The sequence below is a fragment of the Gymnogyps californianus genome, chromosome 6, assembly GCF_018139145.2.
Source record: "Gymnogyps californianus isolate 813 chromosome 6, ASM1813914v2, whole genome shotgun sequence".
In the NCBI taxonomy this organism is placed as follows: Eukaryota; Metazoa; Chordata; class Aves; order Accipitriformes; family Cathartidae; genus Gymnogyps; species Gymnogyps californianus.
In genome coordinates, this window is record NC_059476.1 from 8633683 (window position 1) to 8651307 (window position 17625).

The 17625-nt window shown below is 40.3% G+C and overlaps 1 protein-coding gene across 1 annotated transcript; it reads right to left on the reverse strand.

Moving 5' to 3' along the window:
* Positions 1-825: 825 nt before the first annotated feature.
* LOC127017510 (inactive pancreatic lipase-related protein 1-like) lies at positions 826-16727 on the reverse strand. The gene is made up of 12 exons (XM_050898595.1): positions 16679-16727; positions 15746-15900; positions 15107-15232; positions 12770-12904; positions 11558-11666; positions 8416-8535; positions 8053-8172; positions 6515-6633; positions 5282-5411; positions 4032-4143; positions 2136-2303; positions 826-933 (listed from the first exon to the last, which is right to left on the reverse strand). The coding sequence occupies exons 1-12, from the start codon at positions 16725-16727 to the stop codon at positions 870-872; spliced, it is 1407 nt and encodes a 468-aa protein (XP_050754552.1). The 3' UTR covers positions 826-869.
* Between the last annotated feature and the right edge of the window lie 898 nt (positions 16728-17625).

Below are 17625 nucleotides of genomic sequence, written 5' to 3' on the forward strand. Positions count from 1 at the left end.
ACATTACTAGTTCTCCATCAAGTTCACTGTTCCATCTCTCACAGGTAATTAAAATTAAACTTCTGTCCTGATTTTGTAACCACTCGCCCTCCTATCTCTGTTTCATCTTTATCTCATGCTAATTCTGGGCTTAGCCTTCAGTTTGATTAAGAACATCAGCTTCCTTAATCCTCTCATAGAATCATAGAATGGTTTGGATTGGAAGCGACCTTAAAGATCATCTTGTTCCAACCCCTCTGCCATGGGCAGGGACACCTTCCACTAGACCAGGTTGCTCAAAGCCCCATCCAACCCGGCCTTGAACACTTCCAGCAAGGGGACATCCACAACCTCTCTGGGCAACCTGTTCCAGTGCCTCCCCGCCCTCACAGGGAAGAATTTCTTCCTTACATCTAATCTAAATCTACCCTCTTTCAGTTTAAAGCCATTACCCCTTGTCCTATCACTACATGCCCTTGCAAAAAGTCCCTCTCCAGCTTTCTTGCAGGCCCCCTTTAGGTACTGGAAGGCTGCTAGAAGGGCTCCCTGGAGCCTTCTACTCACAAGCAGGTCTGCTTTCTCTTGGCACTGCCCAGAAGCCACTATCCAGATTCTGTTACCTGCCCCCTTTCCTCCTCTTGTCTGAAATTATTTTGAAACAGGCTGAAATCAGGGGAATTTTTCAACAGGCTTTGGCTCATTCACTCCTAAAGCTACTCTAAAATTTCTGTCTATAGAGAGGTATCCATAGACTTAACCCCCGCCTCCCAAACCAGCAAAAAAACCCCAACACACATCACCAGTATTATAACTGCAGTGATTGCAAAGTCCAGTGTTTCATGCATGACTAGCTTTTATTGGTAGCAGGGTTTGGGCGTCTGTATAAGCTGTTAGCAAGCAGTAAGAGTTTGCAGAACATCCTCCCTCACTGTCTCGGAACCACAGAAACGGTATCTGAAGAAAAAAAAAAAACATTTGTTGAGATTATACTAGTGGATTTGTTTTAATGTAAGTCAACCTGATTTGTCCTTTGACAAAACTGAACACAACGTACTTTGAGCTCCTAAGTTTGAAATACTACTGCTGGGGAAAGCAGTGATGGACTGTATTCATTCTAGTTCACTGCCTGCCTTCCTTTAGTTTTACAGTTTCTTTTTTTCCCAGATTTTGTGCTACCACCACTATGTAGGTGGTCACAACTACTTGTGCAAAGGCCATGAGTCAATAGAAGAGTGAGTGCCTATCTACAGGAATATGCTTTGTCAGCAATGTGCTTTGGTGAACAGGAACTACAACTGGACTTAGGACCTCTGCTTAAAGGTAATGCTGCTGGGCTGTAATCATTTTGCTTTGTCTGAAACTGTTTCCATCTCCCATGTCTTTTAAGTGATGGCATTTTAACTATGAATTTGTATATGGGTCTAAAACATATACTGTACCTCCTCTTCCAGATACCCAATCACAGGGTGGATAAAATAAAATACCTGATCAAGCAAATGAGGTAGTTTGTTTTAAAAAAGTCCAGGAAAATGAGTAAGACTGGATCAATAAATCATACTTCTATAATCTGAACATCCAAGCCATATTCCACAAAGTCTAGAGAAATCAGCTTTAGCCTCTTTCCTTCAACTTTATATGTAGCCTTTTAAGCGCAGCTTCCAAGTATTAGTCGTGCTCATTGGAAGGGTAGGCTTATTATCACCAGCCTCTTTTGTCAATCATGATCTCAGGGACCATCAATATCAATGGAAAACTTCTGCTGGTTCCAGCTGACAGTGAATCAGACATCCTAACGCAAGCTCAGACACAAATAACCAGTTCTTGTGGACAGTAGGAGCTTGGCAAGAATGATGCTGATAATACAAGCCAGCGCTAATTTTTCTCACCCAAAGGGTTGTACAGGAAGTTTGCTCTTCTGAAGCCTTAAAGTATTTTAAGTTTTTCTTTGAAGTTATTTAAGGCAAAGGGTTGAAGGAGTAGTGAATTGAACTAATGATGAAAAGTGTCTTGAAAGGAAGGAAATAAAAGGTTTTCTTGAGAGTTTTTTTTTTAATGCTCTAAATAGCTTTTCTTGTGAAAATGTTTTCACCCCACATATAATTTTGTCACCTATCTTCCCAAGTAACTTTCAAGATTTTCACAATGGATATACTTACTCTTTTCCATTTTCTCCAGATTGTACTGTGATAGTTGCAGCTCCTAGTTTAGGAAAAGTTGGATTTAACTGGTGGTTGTTCCAAAGAAATTTAACCATTGTAACTGTTCCAAGGTTAACTTCTGCATCAACGAAGCTTGTGTAAGTGTTGTCCGGTTTGAGGGTTCCCCTGTGAAGAATAACATTTTATGGATGTGAAGCATGCTAGCATTTAATATTAATTACCAGTCCTATTAACTTATTGGCTGTAGTAGCAGGTGAGTAGAAAGTTAGCGGAGAGACAATATTTAGCTTACAATATGGTACCAACATTATTGCCCATTTTCCAATGTAATTCATCCCAAATCAGTGTTTGTCAGAAGAAGCAAAGGCAGGTAGGCCTGATACGCTGCAGTCACACCTCACAATGAAGACCCAGTTACAGGGCAATCCCTGTGGAGAAGGTAGAGCTTGCTCCCTGTTGCTTATGTAGGCAGATTTTTTTGCACATAAATGAAATTGTCATTCAATGTTAATTAATTTATATGATACAGATGTTGGATTTGTTTGGGATGGCCAAAAGGATTATCCACCAGCTGCTCAGCCTGGCTCTTTGGCAGAGATCCCCACACTTGCAGCACCGTGGCTGAGTCAAATGAGCATCTGCTCTTGGGTAACCGTAGTTTATAATCTGGCTACTTATTTCGCGTTGCGTCAATATAGCAAGCTCTAAATGGCAGCAGTTTGAGACTGGTAACGGCTTCAGCTACTACATCTCACTGAATATGAGCCAATGCTTCTCTGATCCTTTCCTTTGCCCCCTCCCACCCCCATGCTCCGAAGGTCAAGGGCTACTTTCTTAAATTTATCCCTGCTGTATGAAGTCAAGAGACATTTGACTATGTGATGCCTTTATCACTGCAGAACTCTTATTGTAGACATGACCTGAGAGATACAGGAGGGGGAAATAAAAGCAGAGGACCCAAGTAGAACCGCCCAGAAGAAATCTCTACAGTTTTAGCACGCTTCACGAGAAAGACAGGATTTTAATTCCTTCCCGTAGCTTTGCACTTTCTCATTCATCTGCCTTCAGAGAAGGATGTTTACTGTCCTCCATATTAAAAGGCTTATGGTAGTGGATGTAATGAGAGACAGGACAAAATCCCTTTGCCTTTTTGTTTCTTTGCCGGGTCCACAGTGGGGCCTGGTAGGTTAGAGCAAGATTTGTTGGGGAAAAAACCAGTTCACTTCCACAACTCATCTCAGGTGAATGCATGGATGCCTGCAAACTGGGGTCAGCTGAGTTTTTGCTATCACCCATAGCAAATACCTGCTGCCAAGTGTGAAGACGTGAAGTCCTTCTTGGAAAAGTGGAAGTGACATAGTTGTCAATAAACAAAAACCCAAACCAAAAAATAAAACCCAAAACCCACATCAAAATGCCTTCTCCCTATTTTTCATCATTTTGGATATTTTAGTTGAAACAATCGAGAAAAATGCAAATCAACAAAACCACATGAGGCAAGCAGGCAGCTTCAGTGTAAGCAGGCAAAGTTATGAGCAACAAAAAGTAGATTTTTATATAGTAAATCATGAGGTAACTTTAGCTGTAAGTTGCTGTGGCAGCAACATTTTACTAGCCTGTGAAAGACAAAAAGATCAGAACCCTGCTAGCGTAGGGCCAGCAAGACCTTAGTGGGACAGCAAACAAGCGACACCAAATTCTAACATTTTAAAATCCTGCATTCTAACCTTCTCCCTTCAAATGTAAACCCAGAGTGAGTGAACTGTCCTTGCATTTACATCGGGGGTAGAATTTGATCTCTAAAATAAGACCAATTTAAACAGAAATATTAATTAAAAATATGAATTAAAGTTCTGGAAGAGAAGTTTCTTTTCTATTGAGTTTTTAACTTACTTGACAATCTCATGCTGCCTTGTGTTCCCACCACTTCCGTACAGGGCAATATTTACATATCCTTCTACTTTATGCTTTCCAGAGAGGGTCATGGTGACTTTGTACCTCCAAACTACACAGAAGAAATACAGTTAGATTGTACCCAGGGAGAAACAGTCTCCAAAATATCAAGTGTTGGGCTTTTTTTTGGTCTGTACACTGTAGTTGAAAGTAAAAGAAAATTATCACTGCCCTTCACTTTCAGCTCAAGGCTACATCACAGGCTGTCTGAACTCAAAGGGGTTAACACACTACTCTCACACATGGATCTTGGTGCTTGTTGTTCTTCCTTGGGTTATAACCATGCAAAACAAATGCAAAACAAATACAAAACACCAGTGAGTCAGATCTGTCATTATGTCCTAATGAGATCAACATGAGAACTGGGTAGACATTTGTGTCACTTTCTGGGAGGGAAAAAAAAAAAAGCTAGTCCATAACATGGTAAACACAATAGAGTCCTCAGCATTTTGACCATGAAGGTTTTCATATACAGTGAAGTTCAAAAGAAGGAGGTGTTAGGAATAAATACTGATACATACCAGAACATAAGCAGTGTAGAAGGAGTGTAAAAAAATTCTGAAGCTCAAGGAAAATAATTTTTGTGGGTGGGAACTTTCTTTTAGCACACAATTAGCAAAAGCAGCTCTTCTCCCTCTGATTCTTGTTTACAAAGGCAAAGGAAGAACCGTCATGTGAGAGCTGACATTTAGGATAACTTCGGTTGTAAAGGAGGTCATCTGGTCCGTCCACTTCTCAAAGCAAGACCAGCTGCGATCGGCTTGGTCTTGGCCTTTGTCAAACAGAGTTTTGAACATCTCCAAAGGTGGAGATTTCCCAGCTTCTCTGGGCCCCTCTTCCTCCATTTAACTACTGTCATTGTGACCGTAATTTTCATAGTATTTAATAAAAATTCCCTTGCTGCAACTTCTGTGCATTGCCTATCCTGCTTTCTCCTTGCACCTTGTAGTGCAGTCCACTAAACATCTCAGTGACCTCCACTAGACTCTATAGTTTGTCAACATCTTTCTTGTACTGGAGGACCCAAAACTGTGGACTAGTATTGGAGCAAAAGAGGAAAAGGCGTGAAGGACTGAAGAGCTACTGCATTGCTATGAAGCCTGTTCATCTGTTAAAATTAATTGTAAAACAGGAAAATAGAAAGGTTTATTTGCAAGGAGTAGGTAACAATGGAAGCAAACAAAACTCACGAGCAAAATCCTTGGCCTCTGCAGTATTCAGGTAAAGTTTCAGGAAATCATTTGTAATTTTCCCTTTGAATTTATCTGCAAAGTGACCCATATTTGGGCATCCCTCTTGCGGGCATGGGAAACACCTTTCCTAGTGAAAACAAATATATCTCTTAATAAAATTATCCAGCCAGCCAAGAAAAAAAAAGAATTAGTCATAGGACTTATTTTTAACATACCCACCTAACTGGCCCTGTATCACAGCAACAACAAATTTCAGCTAACACTTTCTGTGACTTGAGAAAGATCATATAAGCTAGCCAGCTTTCTCAAAGGCTCTGATTTTTCAGGGCTCTCTGTTTTTTCTTGTGCCATTTAGCTCAATCCAGTCACATCAGTGACACCCTTGAGTAGTCTTGAACTGAAGCAGAGAGGAGGAGGTGACCTTCCCAGCAAGTGATGAGGAAGAATGATGTCTCCTTATACCTTCATGTTGGGTCAAGAAAGGCTTTGTCTTGAAAACAAAGCTCTTTTTTGTTGTGAAAGCAGCTTTCTACTATGGTGACAGAAGCAGGTAGTCATCTTCTCCCAAAGTGATCTAAGAAGTGTGATTATCACCTGCTCAGAACATGTAAAGGTCAATCTAAGCACTACGTAAGTTCATACCTCAGTCTGTAGGATATGACGAGCCCGTTACCTCCCTGCTGCTCTTAGGCTGTAGTTCCCTGTCTCCCAGTCTGAGACAGGGAAGGGCTTCCTGACCTTGGTCCATAAACCATTGTGCTTTGTCCCCGAGGCCATCTTAAGTCACCAAAGTACTTTGATTGTGGACTGACCCCGTCAGGTCATCACAGATTATTTTACTTCTTGTTGTTTTGAAAAGAAGACATTTAAACTGTGTTTGGAAGCTCACCTGCTACAGTATGGGATTCCACTCGTTGCTGTTTGATAAATACATCTGGGGGATACAGGGACAGGCTCTCCTCCTTACCTGCTCCCCAGTTTGATGCAGCAGAGCCGGCCTGGGGAAGCCACACTAGCTCCAGTAGTACCTCAGACCTGTCACATCAGCACAGAACCAGGGATATCCTTGTTCTGGTGTTGCCTTTTCCTACTTTGACCCATGTCAGCTGCACGAACTATAATATTTTAGGATGTCTGACACTTACTTCTCTTATGGATGCACTTGCTGGGTGTAAGCTAGCATAAATAAATTAAATTTCAGATGTATAGATAAGAGCCGCTATTACTTACTGTTTCAAAAACATTATATGAAGCACAAGAATAGCCTAGAAATCCATCAGGGTAGATAATACTGTCAGAGTAATACTTGTAACTCCGCAAATGATTGCAAGCCACAAAGTCCCGAGTTCCTGTGAAAAGATGCTCCCAGGTTAGTTCTTTCTTTCTGTTACCATTCGAGGAAAGGTACTGGCACAGCCCTTGCCGTGGCATTGGGATGCACCATTCCTCCTCAAAAGCCTCGTCACAATTCTTGGAGTATCAAATGTAAGGTTTGAAGCTTGCTTTTGCAACGAATTGATGCTCTAAGGAATGTCACCGACTCAACAGGTATAAAATGCAAACTTGAAATGCTTTGTGGAGACCGACTGTGCAGCTCAGCTCAACCCCTCCTCTCACAAACACTTATTCAAGCAATCTGACCGAGTTTCACAATAGAAATGAGAACTGCATGAAGCAGGTCTTTTGTAGGCAACAGTTGCATTACCATAACAAAAGAAAACCAAATGAAAAGTATTTAACGGTGAACTTCCCAGGGCAGTGCTGATTTGCTCCAGCTGAGGACTTCAAAACAAAATTATTATTATTTGGAGGGTGCTTAAGGAAAGGAGACTCTTAAAATTAAAATAATGAATATATTATTTTCCTTTGTGTTGCCTTTATTTTCCTGACTTTAGGTTAAAAAGAAGATCATATACAACACAGTTATTTCTTTGTGCTTTAATTCCCCATTATTGACAACAAGTTTCCTCTATCAAAAAAAAAAAAAAGAAAGAAAAAGTAATGCCTCCAGCTGCATTGAATAAAACCTGGAGAAAAAGGCTAGTTATCACAAATAAGTTCATGGATTCCCAGAGCTTAGGGTAGGGAAGAGCTCGAATAATATACTGAAAAATCCCTACAGCAGAAATCTTGGTTTGTTTTTTTTAATGTTGTGTGCAACTTTTAACTTTATAAAGACACACAGAAATTTTCTAATACTTGGAGCTTTTATTAGAACCATGTAAAACAACAAAGAACAGTGTGTTTGAGCAGCTACGTGCCAATCTTTTTTTAGCTGGCTAAAAATAGACACAATGACATTGCTTTACTGCAACCCAGATTGTAATATGTAATTAAAAAAAAATTAAATTAATTGCTCTATCTCAGAAGAATTGCAGCTGAAGAGACCCTAACAGAAGTAGCTGTGAGCATCATTGCCCTACTCCACCTGATACTGGTGCTATTCAACTAAATAGAAACAAAGTGAAATGTGTTGTTACAGACCCTTCAAAATTTTTGGCACAGTTTCGGTAACTTTTGTTTCTGCTATTAGATACTTTAGAGGAGGCATATTTTCCAGAGGCAAACCCTTTGTCTTGTTTATTTTTGAATAAGCTCTGGAAAATAGTGTGTTTTGAGCATACTAACAGTTTCACTGCACTCTGCAGCTGCCCTTGCTGGTGGACACACCAAAAGCTCATGCAAAACACCTGAATTAAGACAAGTTAAGTCGTTACATTGTGAGGGGTGACCTTCCCCTGAATTTGTAATGTAATCAACATCCTTACCTTCCCAGATGCCATCGAGATCTACGATCTGTGAAACAGGGTTCTTCCCACACCCTGGCATTTGCTCTCCTCCGTTTGGATAAAAGTCCAGATGTCCTATAGCTGTGCTCATGCCAAAACCTGAAGCATTTAAAGCAGGGGTAAGCAGGTTTTAAATTAATATTATCTCATACCTATAGCTGCTGGCTTGAAGTTTGTCTGTGCTTGGTATTTTAGAATATGAGCTGCTAGTGACCAGTATGGTTTATTTGTACTGTGTCGATGCACCACCCAGCACAACTGAGTCTTGATGAATGATTAGGATAATTAAGTGCCACAGGGCATAAATAATTCGGTATTAATACAGTAGGGCTGAATACTCACCTAAGTAGGGGATTGTGGGAGCTGAATCTGTGTGGATAACATCAACAAACTCTGCATCAGATTTATCCAGTCTGACTTCAATTGGAGTGCCTTGAAAATAAGGTTGAGCAGGGTCCAGTCCTGAAAGAAAAAGACTGGTGTTACGTATAGGTAAAGAGATATAGATGTATCCTTTTATATAACACTATGGTTGTATATAATGAATATCACATACATAGTTGCCTATGGTTCCTTATATCTAAGTAGTATAGGCATTAATAAAATGATGATCTGTTCTCTCTCTTAGCAAGTGGCTTTTATCCCAGGAAGGAAAAAGCGTTACCTGTGTGAAGCCTGTTAAATTTTACTGATCTACATCAATATTGAATCCCAATGTTTGGATATAACTTTTTTTTTTTTTTAATTGAACTTCCCTTTAATAATGTTGCTCAAATTGAGGTTGCTGTGTCTGCACCCCATATAACTGATCTATCTGCATGGTTTCGAGAGCACCTTGTTCGAGTACTCAAACAGGAATTGATGCCGATAGCACCCTGTGTGCTTGGAGGTGTTGAAACCAGCCTGCCTACTTCTGGCTCCAGTCAGATTTTGGAAAAACATCTAGTTTTGGAGTGATGATCTTTGCTTTTGATCCTGGCAGAGAACAGAATTCGTTTGCTTCCCAGATTGTTGCAGCAATTTCAGGAGCTTGTAAAGTTTTGTGAATTGCACAATTTTTGCTATCTTATATTTGCATTTCTTGTTGTCCCTGGGCAGCAGATTTGGTTTTGCTTTTAGAACTAATTTTGTAGGCTATTTGTCCAAGGTTCACCAAGGCTGAAATCCCTGAGGAAAAGTAACAATTGAAAAGGGCTGTGTTAATAATATCCAAAATGGCCTTTTGTGTTTGAAAGGTCACTCTGCTTAATGCACGCTGCCCTTGGCGCTGCCTGCATGATGAATAAGGAGATCAGCCCCAGAGCTTTAAAATCTGGAAGTGCTGAACGTGTTAAAAAAATTGCTAAAGAATGCAGACTGCAGGGTGAGTTACCTGTATTTTGAGAAAGGAGTGGTTTGATCACAAGTTTAGCTGATAATACCTCTTTTCAGTTTTGTTCTTCTGGGAGAGTACTTAAATACTTTACTTAAGTACTTTAAAATACTTGAAATGGTGTCTCTGCTTTGTGAGGTCTCTGGAATACCTTTTTTAGAAACGAATTCATATTGCAATAAATATGCCTATTTGATGGCCATTTGCTTTTTTTAAAGAGCCAGTTAAACAATTTAAGAAAGATGAGGGCTATCCCTTGAAGAACAGTGCAGGGATATGGCGAATGGTTATGCGGTGGCTATGGTGCACTGATGCTCCTGCTGTGGGCAGAGGGCTGAGACAGCCTGCGCTTCCACGGAGCTTCGCTTTGCCTCTCGGCCGTACACGTTTTCATCATTTAAGTCTTGCAGCGTTGCAAAATGGTTCCTTCAAGAGTCATTTGCTCTCAGCTAGTGTGCGTAGAGGGCAGATTACAAGCCAAAAGATGCTGAAAAATGAAAACTTGCTGTTGGATCAAAAGGAAGATGAAAATGCTTCTGGCCAATAGTCACAGAGGCTTGATCCGTTATATCTTGCAAGACACAGACGCTATTTATGGGACCAGTGGAGGATGTCCAAAGTCTGTGTATTCAAAGTGATGTATGGACAGCTATAAAACAACCCAGAACCAAAAATGCCTTCTCTGAAAGCATTGAACAGGAAAACCTGGCTCAGCAGTAGCGAGAGGCTTCCTCCCTTTCTCAGAGCATAGAGTGTGTAACTTGCAACAGGCAAAGACAACAGAGCAATTCAGTGCTGGGGAGGTGAAAACTGAATCAGTATAGCTGACCAAAAATTAAGAGAACGTCACATTCCTTAAAAATGTCAAAACTCAGAAATGTGGGAGCGCTTAAAAGGGACAGGCTATTACTTAGGAATATAGTGAAAATGGGGGGACACTTTCTGATCAGTCAGCTCTGACATCTGGAAAGTAAGAGTGAGCTCATGTAGCTCAAACTAATACAGGTTGTATAAACATAATGCCTGTGATCTCCCTTGGGGGGGGGGGGAAGAGATTCAGTTGAAATCTGACTGTTTCTTTAAGTATGAGTGCAGTTTCTCAGTAAGTCTACTTGAATCTGGACAGATGATATAATCATATGTGACTCAATTTTTGCTGCCAAGGAAATACAGAGATTTAGTGTACCAACAGTTAAGTGAAAAAATGAAAATTTAGGAAGTTTGCTGGAAATAAAAAAAAAAATTAATTTCTGTTAATGTACTCTACTAGGTGAAAATTTTATGTAGACACCGCAAAGCAAGGTGATAATGGGTGATATAGCAGGAAGGTTAGCCTACTGCTTCTGAAATGTCAGGTTTAATCCATCCTTTTCTGGAAAATGATCTTTGTTAGCAAAACTACAGTACAAAACAACTAACTGCTCACTGTTGGGTTGCTTCTAGCATGCTTTGGAGGGACCTGCAAGCAGTGGGTGATGTTGTGCATCAGATGTGCTGCTGTATAACAGGCCAGAATAATGAAAGATTAAAATGGCAGGAGAAAAGCTGCTAGGACAAGGAAGGTAGGGATTACTCTCCTGGTCTGTTTTATTACATTAGTGTTGGACAAATCATTATGAAAAACAATCATGGCAGCTAAAGCTTGTTCTGATTGTACGTTAGTTATTACGAGTTTGTTTTTAGCAGTGACAATGGAATATCGTTATGTTACAGCAGCGCTCCCATCCTGCTCCAAATTAACACTGGTCTGGGCAGTGACGCTGCTAGGTTGAAGCACCAGAAAGCAAGCTCTGCAGAGATTTCCACAACTGTTAACGTATATCAGCAAGTCAGCTGATGTATTGCAGGGGGCCTTCTGGCTCTGTTAGCTGTATGGAGCCTTTCCTTTGCTGACTAAACATATGCAAGCAAAATAATCATCACACTGATTGTTTTCGCACACTTACCAGGACACCACTCCTCAGTGTACTGTGAGAAGAGGCTAAGTTCTATAATGTCCAAATTACCCTTGACTAAACTACAGCCCACAGCGAGATACAATTGTAAGAGAAAATTAACAAAAAAACCCAGCAACATTTTGTTAAGCAGTGGTGTCTTTAGTCACTGACTTACCAGTTATTCTTCCAATCCCCGGCCGCCTCCTGCCAGCCTCACCTGCCGCATGTGCCCCCAGGCTGTGGGCAATTAAGTGAACATTGGCTGGAGAGTATCCGTATTTTTCCTGATAAAATAGTAATATAAAAAATTACTACATCTGTTTTCATCAGCAACAGGGAAGAGTAAAAAGGGGCTGAAAACCTACTTTTAATTTGACTAGAGACTCAGGAACTCCTAGAGGATTTCAGCATCTGTTTGCCAGTTTAGGCACTTATGTCCAATACATAGATTTTTCAAAACTTCTGTTCAGGTGCTGCCCTCATTTGGAGGCTGTTAAAACTCTAGACACGTCTGTCAACAGAGTCCTGAGAGGCTCTGTATCCATTTTACATCCTAGACCTATTAAGATTCACAGGATGCTTATCTGGCTTGCAAGATTCAGCCAGGCAGGAACTTGTAGTTACACCTGGCAGGTCAGGAACCACGTGCGGCTGGAGGAGGACATGAAAGGAGAGATGCCTTCAGCCTTTTTGGACAGTAATTCAGTGGCTGCAATGCAGATGTAGAGAATGAGACATGGGTCAGATCACTCCTAGACGCAGCGTACTATCTATTTAAGTAATTTATAGTTCTTTTATGGGAAATGTGTGTTGAAAGCACTTAGAATAAAAGAAGGCTTCAAACGAAGCATTGCTTCCCATGTGAAGCTGGCTAAGAAAGGGGGCACGTGGCACCTTCCGTAGGTTTAGGCACTGCGCACAGCGGCTTTCCCCTGCGGCAGCTGGGTGGGTCCTGTTTGTCCCTAGGTGCCGTTGCTCGCCGGAGAGCAGTTGTCCTCCAGCCGCTGCTGGTTTTCTGGCATTCTTAAGAGCCGCTTGGTAGATTTTGTCTCCATGAGAAGGCAGTTTGCTGGGTCTGTTATCTCTGCGTATTTAAAACCGCGCAACACTTTACATCTGTTAACGTCTATGGAGTAACTCTTTGGCGGTACTATGGGGATGTCTTGTAGAACTTTGTATCTGTAAGTTGGCTAACCCTGCTGTTATGACATAGTTCTCTAACTGTAAAAAAAAAAAAAAGAGCCTGTTTTCAGCACAACTTCTAAAATGGTCACTAAGTAGAAGAAAATGTTTTCTGCTGGTTACATTCACATTCATGAAAGTTCCTGAATCGTATTTCTTTCAAATCAGCATTGTAACTATAGCTTTATAACCAGAAGACTCTTACCATAAGAACATTTATAAAATAAGCTATTTCAGCGCCCACAACACGGACATTGTTTGATGCCTGGGTGTACTGACATCTTGCGCCTTTTTTCCAGTTTATGCAGATGCAGTTCACATCTTCCACAGTAAGCATCCTCTGTTTTGCAAAACAAAAGTAAAAACCAAAGAGCCCCACAGTAAATACAATCTGGAATTGATTCATGTTGCTTATTACAGCTCAACACATAAATGTTGCATGAATTTGTATGAGAACATTTTAAGAACCAAAACCTTAGCATATATGTGTGGTCGTGCCTGCTCACAGGCGTATGCGGGCTCACACAATGCTGAAATAGGGACACGATGCTGAAATCGGGTGGTATGCTGTAGTAATGGCCACACCATCATTTCAAATACCCACAGCAGTATTCTTTGCAGAAGGGAAGACAATATAAATACTGATACTTTTAATTTTTAATTTCAATCAAACTTTGTATGTAACACTAAGAGCTCTACTCATGTACTGATTCACTTAAGTGATTTAAAAGTACTTCTTTAATCCAAATTCAATTAGAACTTATATTTTTTGATTATAAAAATCCAGAGTTTTTCTGATACAGGTTTGTAAGAGAGAGTGTCTGTGTTTTTATAAGAGGGTGCATAAATTGCTGGTGTCACTGAATATTCATTTCAGATTTATGGCTTTATTTGGGAATATGTATATACAGGCAGACACTTTATTGTCTGCTGCAGAATCTGAAGCTTTGCTTTTCTCCTCTGAGCTTGATTGTTTGGCTAAATGTATTTTGCTTTAGCAGCTTTAGTATATTTATTCTTCTTTGCTTTGTGTTCAGACATTATAAAGCATCCAAAACAAGTTACAACTGGCAAAGGACAAAAAAGGCAATGGAAGTGTCTGTGGCTATGTTAGAAGTGGTAAAAATAAATGTGCAGATAGAATTATTACTTAATGGGAAGGAAAGTAAGTAACAGATACACATAGGAGGGCTGATGTACTCACAATCCTATTTGCTCCACTCTTTACCGAAAAGATTCACTGAGACCAATTTTTTTTTTAAATAAATTGGAGTATTGTGATAAAACATAGGCCACCGTAATAGAGAAAGAATTTAAAGATTTATCTCATGCCTCTACATCTTCGTGAAAATTGATCAAAAGGATTTAAGGGACTAGCCGAAGCAAAATGTGAGCTATCTTGTTGATTGTGAGGTTGTAGAAAAAAATCTCTATTTAAGAGTGGAAAATGGGAGACTGAGAATTATAAAACCATCAATCTGCTTCTAATACTTTGAACAAATTATTAAGCAACAAATGCAACAATCACTCCTCAATGTTCATAAAGTGATAATCAACATAGATTTTTTTGCAACGAGAAACTGTCTAATAAATTTAATTTTTTTTTTTTTTTTACCTAGTATCCAAGAGAAGCAGGTAATGGGCATGCGATAAATGTGAAATACCTTGACTTTAGTGGACTTTCACATTGTTTCTCGTAGTGTTCTTATAAGTAAAATAGGAATATATAATTTGAACAAAATTGTAGTTGTGTGAATAGTTAGTTGAAAAACCTTATCCTAAAGGTGTGATATGCCATCAACTGGTATTTTGCTCTGTCCTGTATGACTAGGAGCTTTCATTAGCTGCAGCTGCAATAGAAAGTATGTTTATAGGATTTGAGAAGACCACAAGCTGGAATTGCAACTTTGTATGGGGACAGGATTAAGAAATAACTTGGGGAATTAGCACAAAAATCAATAAAGCAGAGTGCTTTACTTCATTCACTGTTCATAGCAAGCCCTAGATTGAAAGCTTTGTTCGAAATGATCCCCTTGAGGTCCCTTCTGGATGTACATTTCTACAGCTTTATTGCTTCTGTTAATGGTCAGCCCTTGTCCTCAGCCTCCAACACCCACGTGGCAGCCCATACCTTTGTGATGGACTTTCCACATCTAGAAACCTGTCTCTTGTCTGGACAAATACGATGCAATAGTTATGAGTCTATTTCTGGAATTGCCCTAGTTCCTAAGCAGTGTCTTGCTCCAGGGTTTGTGTTGTTTTTACCAAGAAAAAGGACACTTATTGAGCCAAATCCTGTTGTCACTCACTTCACTAAAGAGAAGAAATGAATGCATTCTATCTCATGCTTTTCCTCAAGGTGCAGAGCTACATATTTAAGTTGCTAACAATTTGAAAATATGGCCTGTTTTCCCCTTCTTATCACTACAAGTACCATGAGAGAAATTGGTTAGAAATAGAGAAAACAGACAATTTATAGGAATGTGTTTATAAATGCAAACTAAGGAACTTCACAGGGACAGGATTTCCCTGTGGTACCTACCTTGCACATGTCTGACAGCCAGTTCTCTTCTCCATCATCTATAAATCCGTGTGTGATAAATCTGGTTATCCTACTTGCGTTAAAATTCGAGTAGTCAATTGTCACGGCATCAACTGCAGAGATCTCCTGTTGTAGACAGTAAATTAATAAACATTTAAATCTGTTTTCTGTAAATAGTTTATCCAAATTGCAAAGACCTGAACTATGCTTATTTGTACAGGCGTTTAAAAGTTATGCAATGTTAAACTCATCTGCAGGTGTTCACATGACTATGGCTTAAGGTCTGTATCTCCATTCAAAGCAAGCTTTGACACAGACCTTAGAGCAGCCAAGACTTTACTTTTAGTATGTTTTCATCTTATCTGTGGAAAAAAATTACCCAATGATTTTAAAAATGCGCAGTTTCCCAGTACTTCTCAGTGGCCACACTGAAAACATGGGGGAGTGCTGCTTTGTGAGGGCTGGAGGGGGATGAGAGTTCTGCCCCAGAGACCCCGCCAAGGAGCTGGAAGAGGTTGTCTCTTGAATAAAGTGAACGTTTGGCCATTTCTAACACTTTCCAGGAACACAGCTAGAGTCTGTGTTTATTTACTCTTTTTGCATGTGATTTACTAATGTTTAAACCGCAATAGTTCTTACCTGAAAGACAGTAGGATTTTCTCTTGTGTACAGGAGGAAGTGAATGTCTATCTTTTCTGGATCCCAGGGTAACTTATGGATTGGTCTTTCTGCAGTCCCAGACCATGGTATATCATCTGAGAAACATCCAAGCCTTTCATAGCAAACTTCTTCACCTGTAGCACACAGATCAGATCAATAATATGTGAATGAGCAAAGAAGTGGAGCAGGCTAGGCGTAACTTACAGCATCTCTTCTCTGGAGGTCTCTTGGTTTCTTGAAAATCCTACAGTTTACAGCAAGCAAAGACCAGTAGTTGCCCTCTCCCAGATCTTCAAAGGCTCCAGTTTACCCCAAGGAAAGAAGCCACCCTATTGCTCATCAACAAAGTATTCAGTGGAGTTCCTCCGTGAGTATCCTGTACCATACCTTGGGTATCTTTCCCCAGCTGTGTTTTGCCTAAGGCAAAGACAGCTGATGAGTTTCTCCTAATATCAAGCCAAGATATTGTAAATAATTAGCAATAACTTGAGACTGTGCTGAACAGCTGACTACACTGTACACGAGAAGTCTTATACTATACAAGCCAGTGGCTTCTGCTGCATATAAAGCTGTACCCTCATTAGACTGCCTCTGCCCCCTGCCCCCGGCTTTTTCTCCATTTCCATCACTAAAGAAGAGTACAACAAATAATTTCCTAGGTTTGGTAGAGTAATAGCTTTGCTCTGAGATAGAAAACACCAGCATTTCTTGCATGCCTCTAGGGTGGGATTTCCAGAGTGGAGAAGAGGAAAGACAACACACACACACACACACTCATCTCACCATCCTTGTATAGGAAAATGAAGTGTGTAACCTCAATCAGTAAGTTTTAAGGCACCATAGTGTAGAATAATATCTCACAAAATATAGCAGCATAGAAAGGCTATATAAATACTAACCCCATATGCTTACCTTCTGCTGTGCTGAGCAGAAATAGTGCAAGTATCCAAATTCCAAGCATCTAGAACGGTAGAAAAAGAAGCAGCTAGGATTTGCTAACCCACTTGATTAGCAAGTGCACTTAGCTTTCTGGTGCTGAATTTTCTCAAGGTGAAAAGGGTGCTGTGTCTGTCTTCTCTGCGACATATATCTATGACTGCTGCATATATAAGATATGTATCAGTTGGCTTTATGTTTGCTTGCTCCACTAGAGATTGTGGGGCTCCTAAATCTACTAAAGCATAGCTTAAATCCAGAGTGATTTTTGTCTGTTGAGGTTACGCTTCTAATCGGATGTATAGTAGCTACTTTAGAACTAGCATAAGGACGCCTATGAGAGCTGCCATTCCCCTTTATACTGCTGTGTCTTGGGAAGCCATATACCTGACAAGGTAAAAGAAAAACCCCCAAACCTGAACTACTTACAGTGCAGCCTTGAAGCTCCATGCACTATTGTGCACTTTGCATGTAGTTTTTATAGTCTGCTTTATCCTTGGAAATGTTCCCAGAAAGATAGGAACATTTATTTCAGATTATAGTTTATACGTAAGCTGGAAAACGACTTTAACGGTTGGTTTATCTGAAAACTCCAAAATCCATGGACATAGATTTCTTGAATTGGTGCGCTGGAGCCCAGAATAGGATTGGTGCTCCAGAGGTAAGGTAATTCCCAGACAGTGACACATCAGGAGTGAGACATTAAAGAGAATTATGTGAATCTGTATGGCAGCGCATTTAGGGGCTTGTCTTGGCTGGGAAGGCTTTTGTTTTTAGTGTTGTGTAGTTGGGATGTAGGGGGTCTACTGGGGGAATTAGTAGGGAACAACATCATCTTTAAGTCCGCTCCCTTGCCCTGCATCAAGTGACTGTGGATGTGGAACGCGTCTGTGCTTCTGAGTCTTTTGTGCCCATTTCCTGAC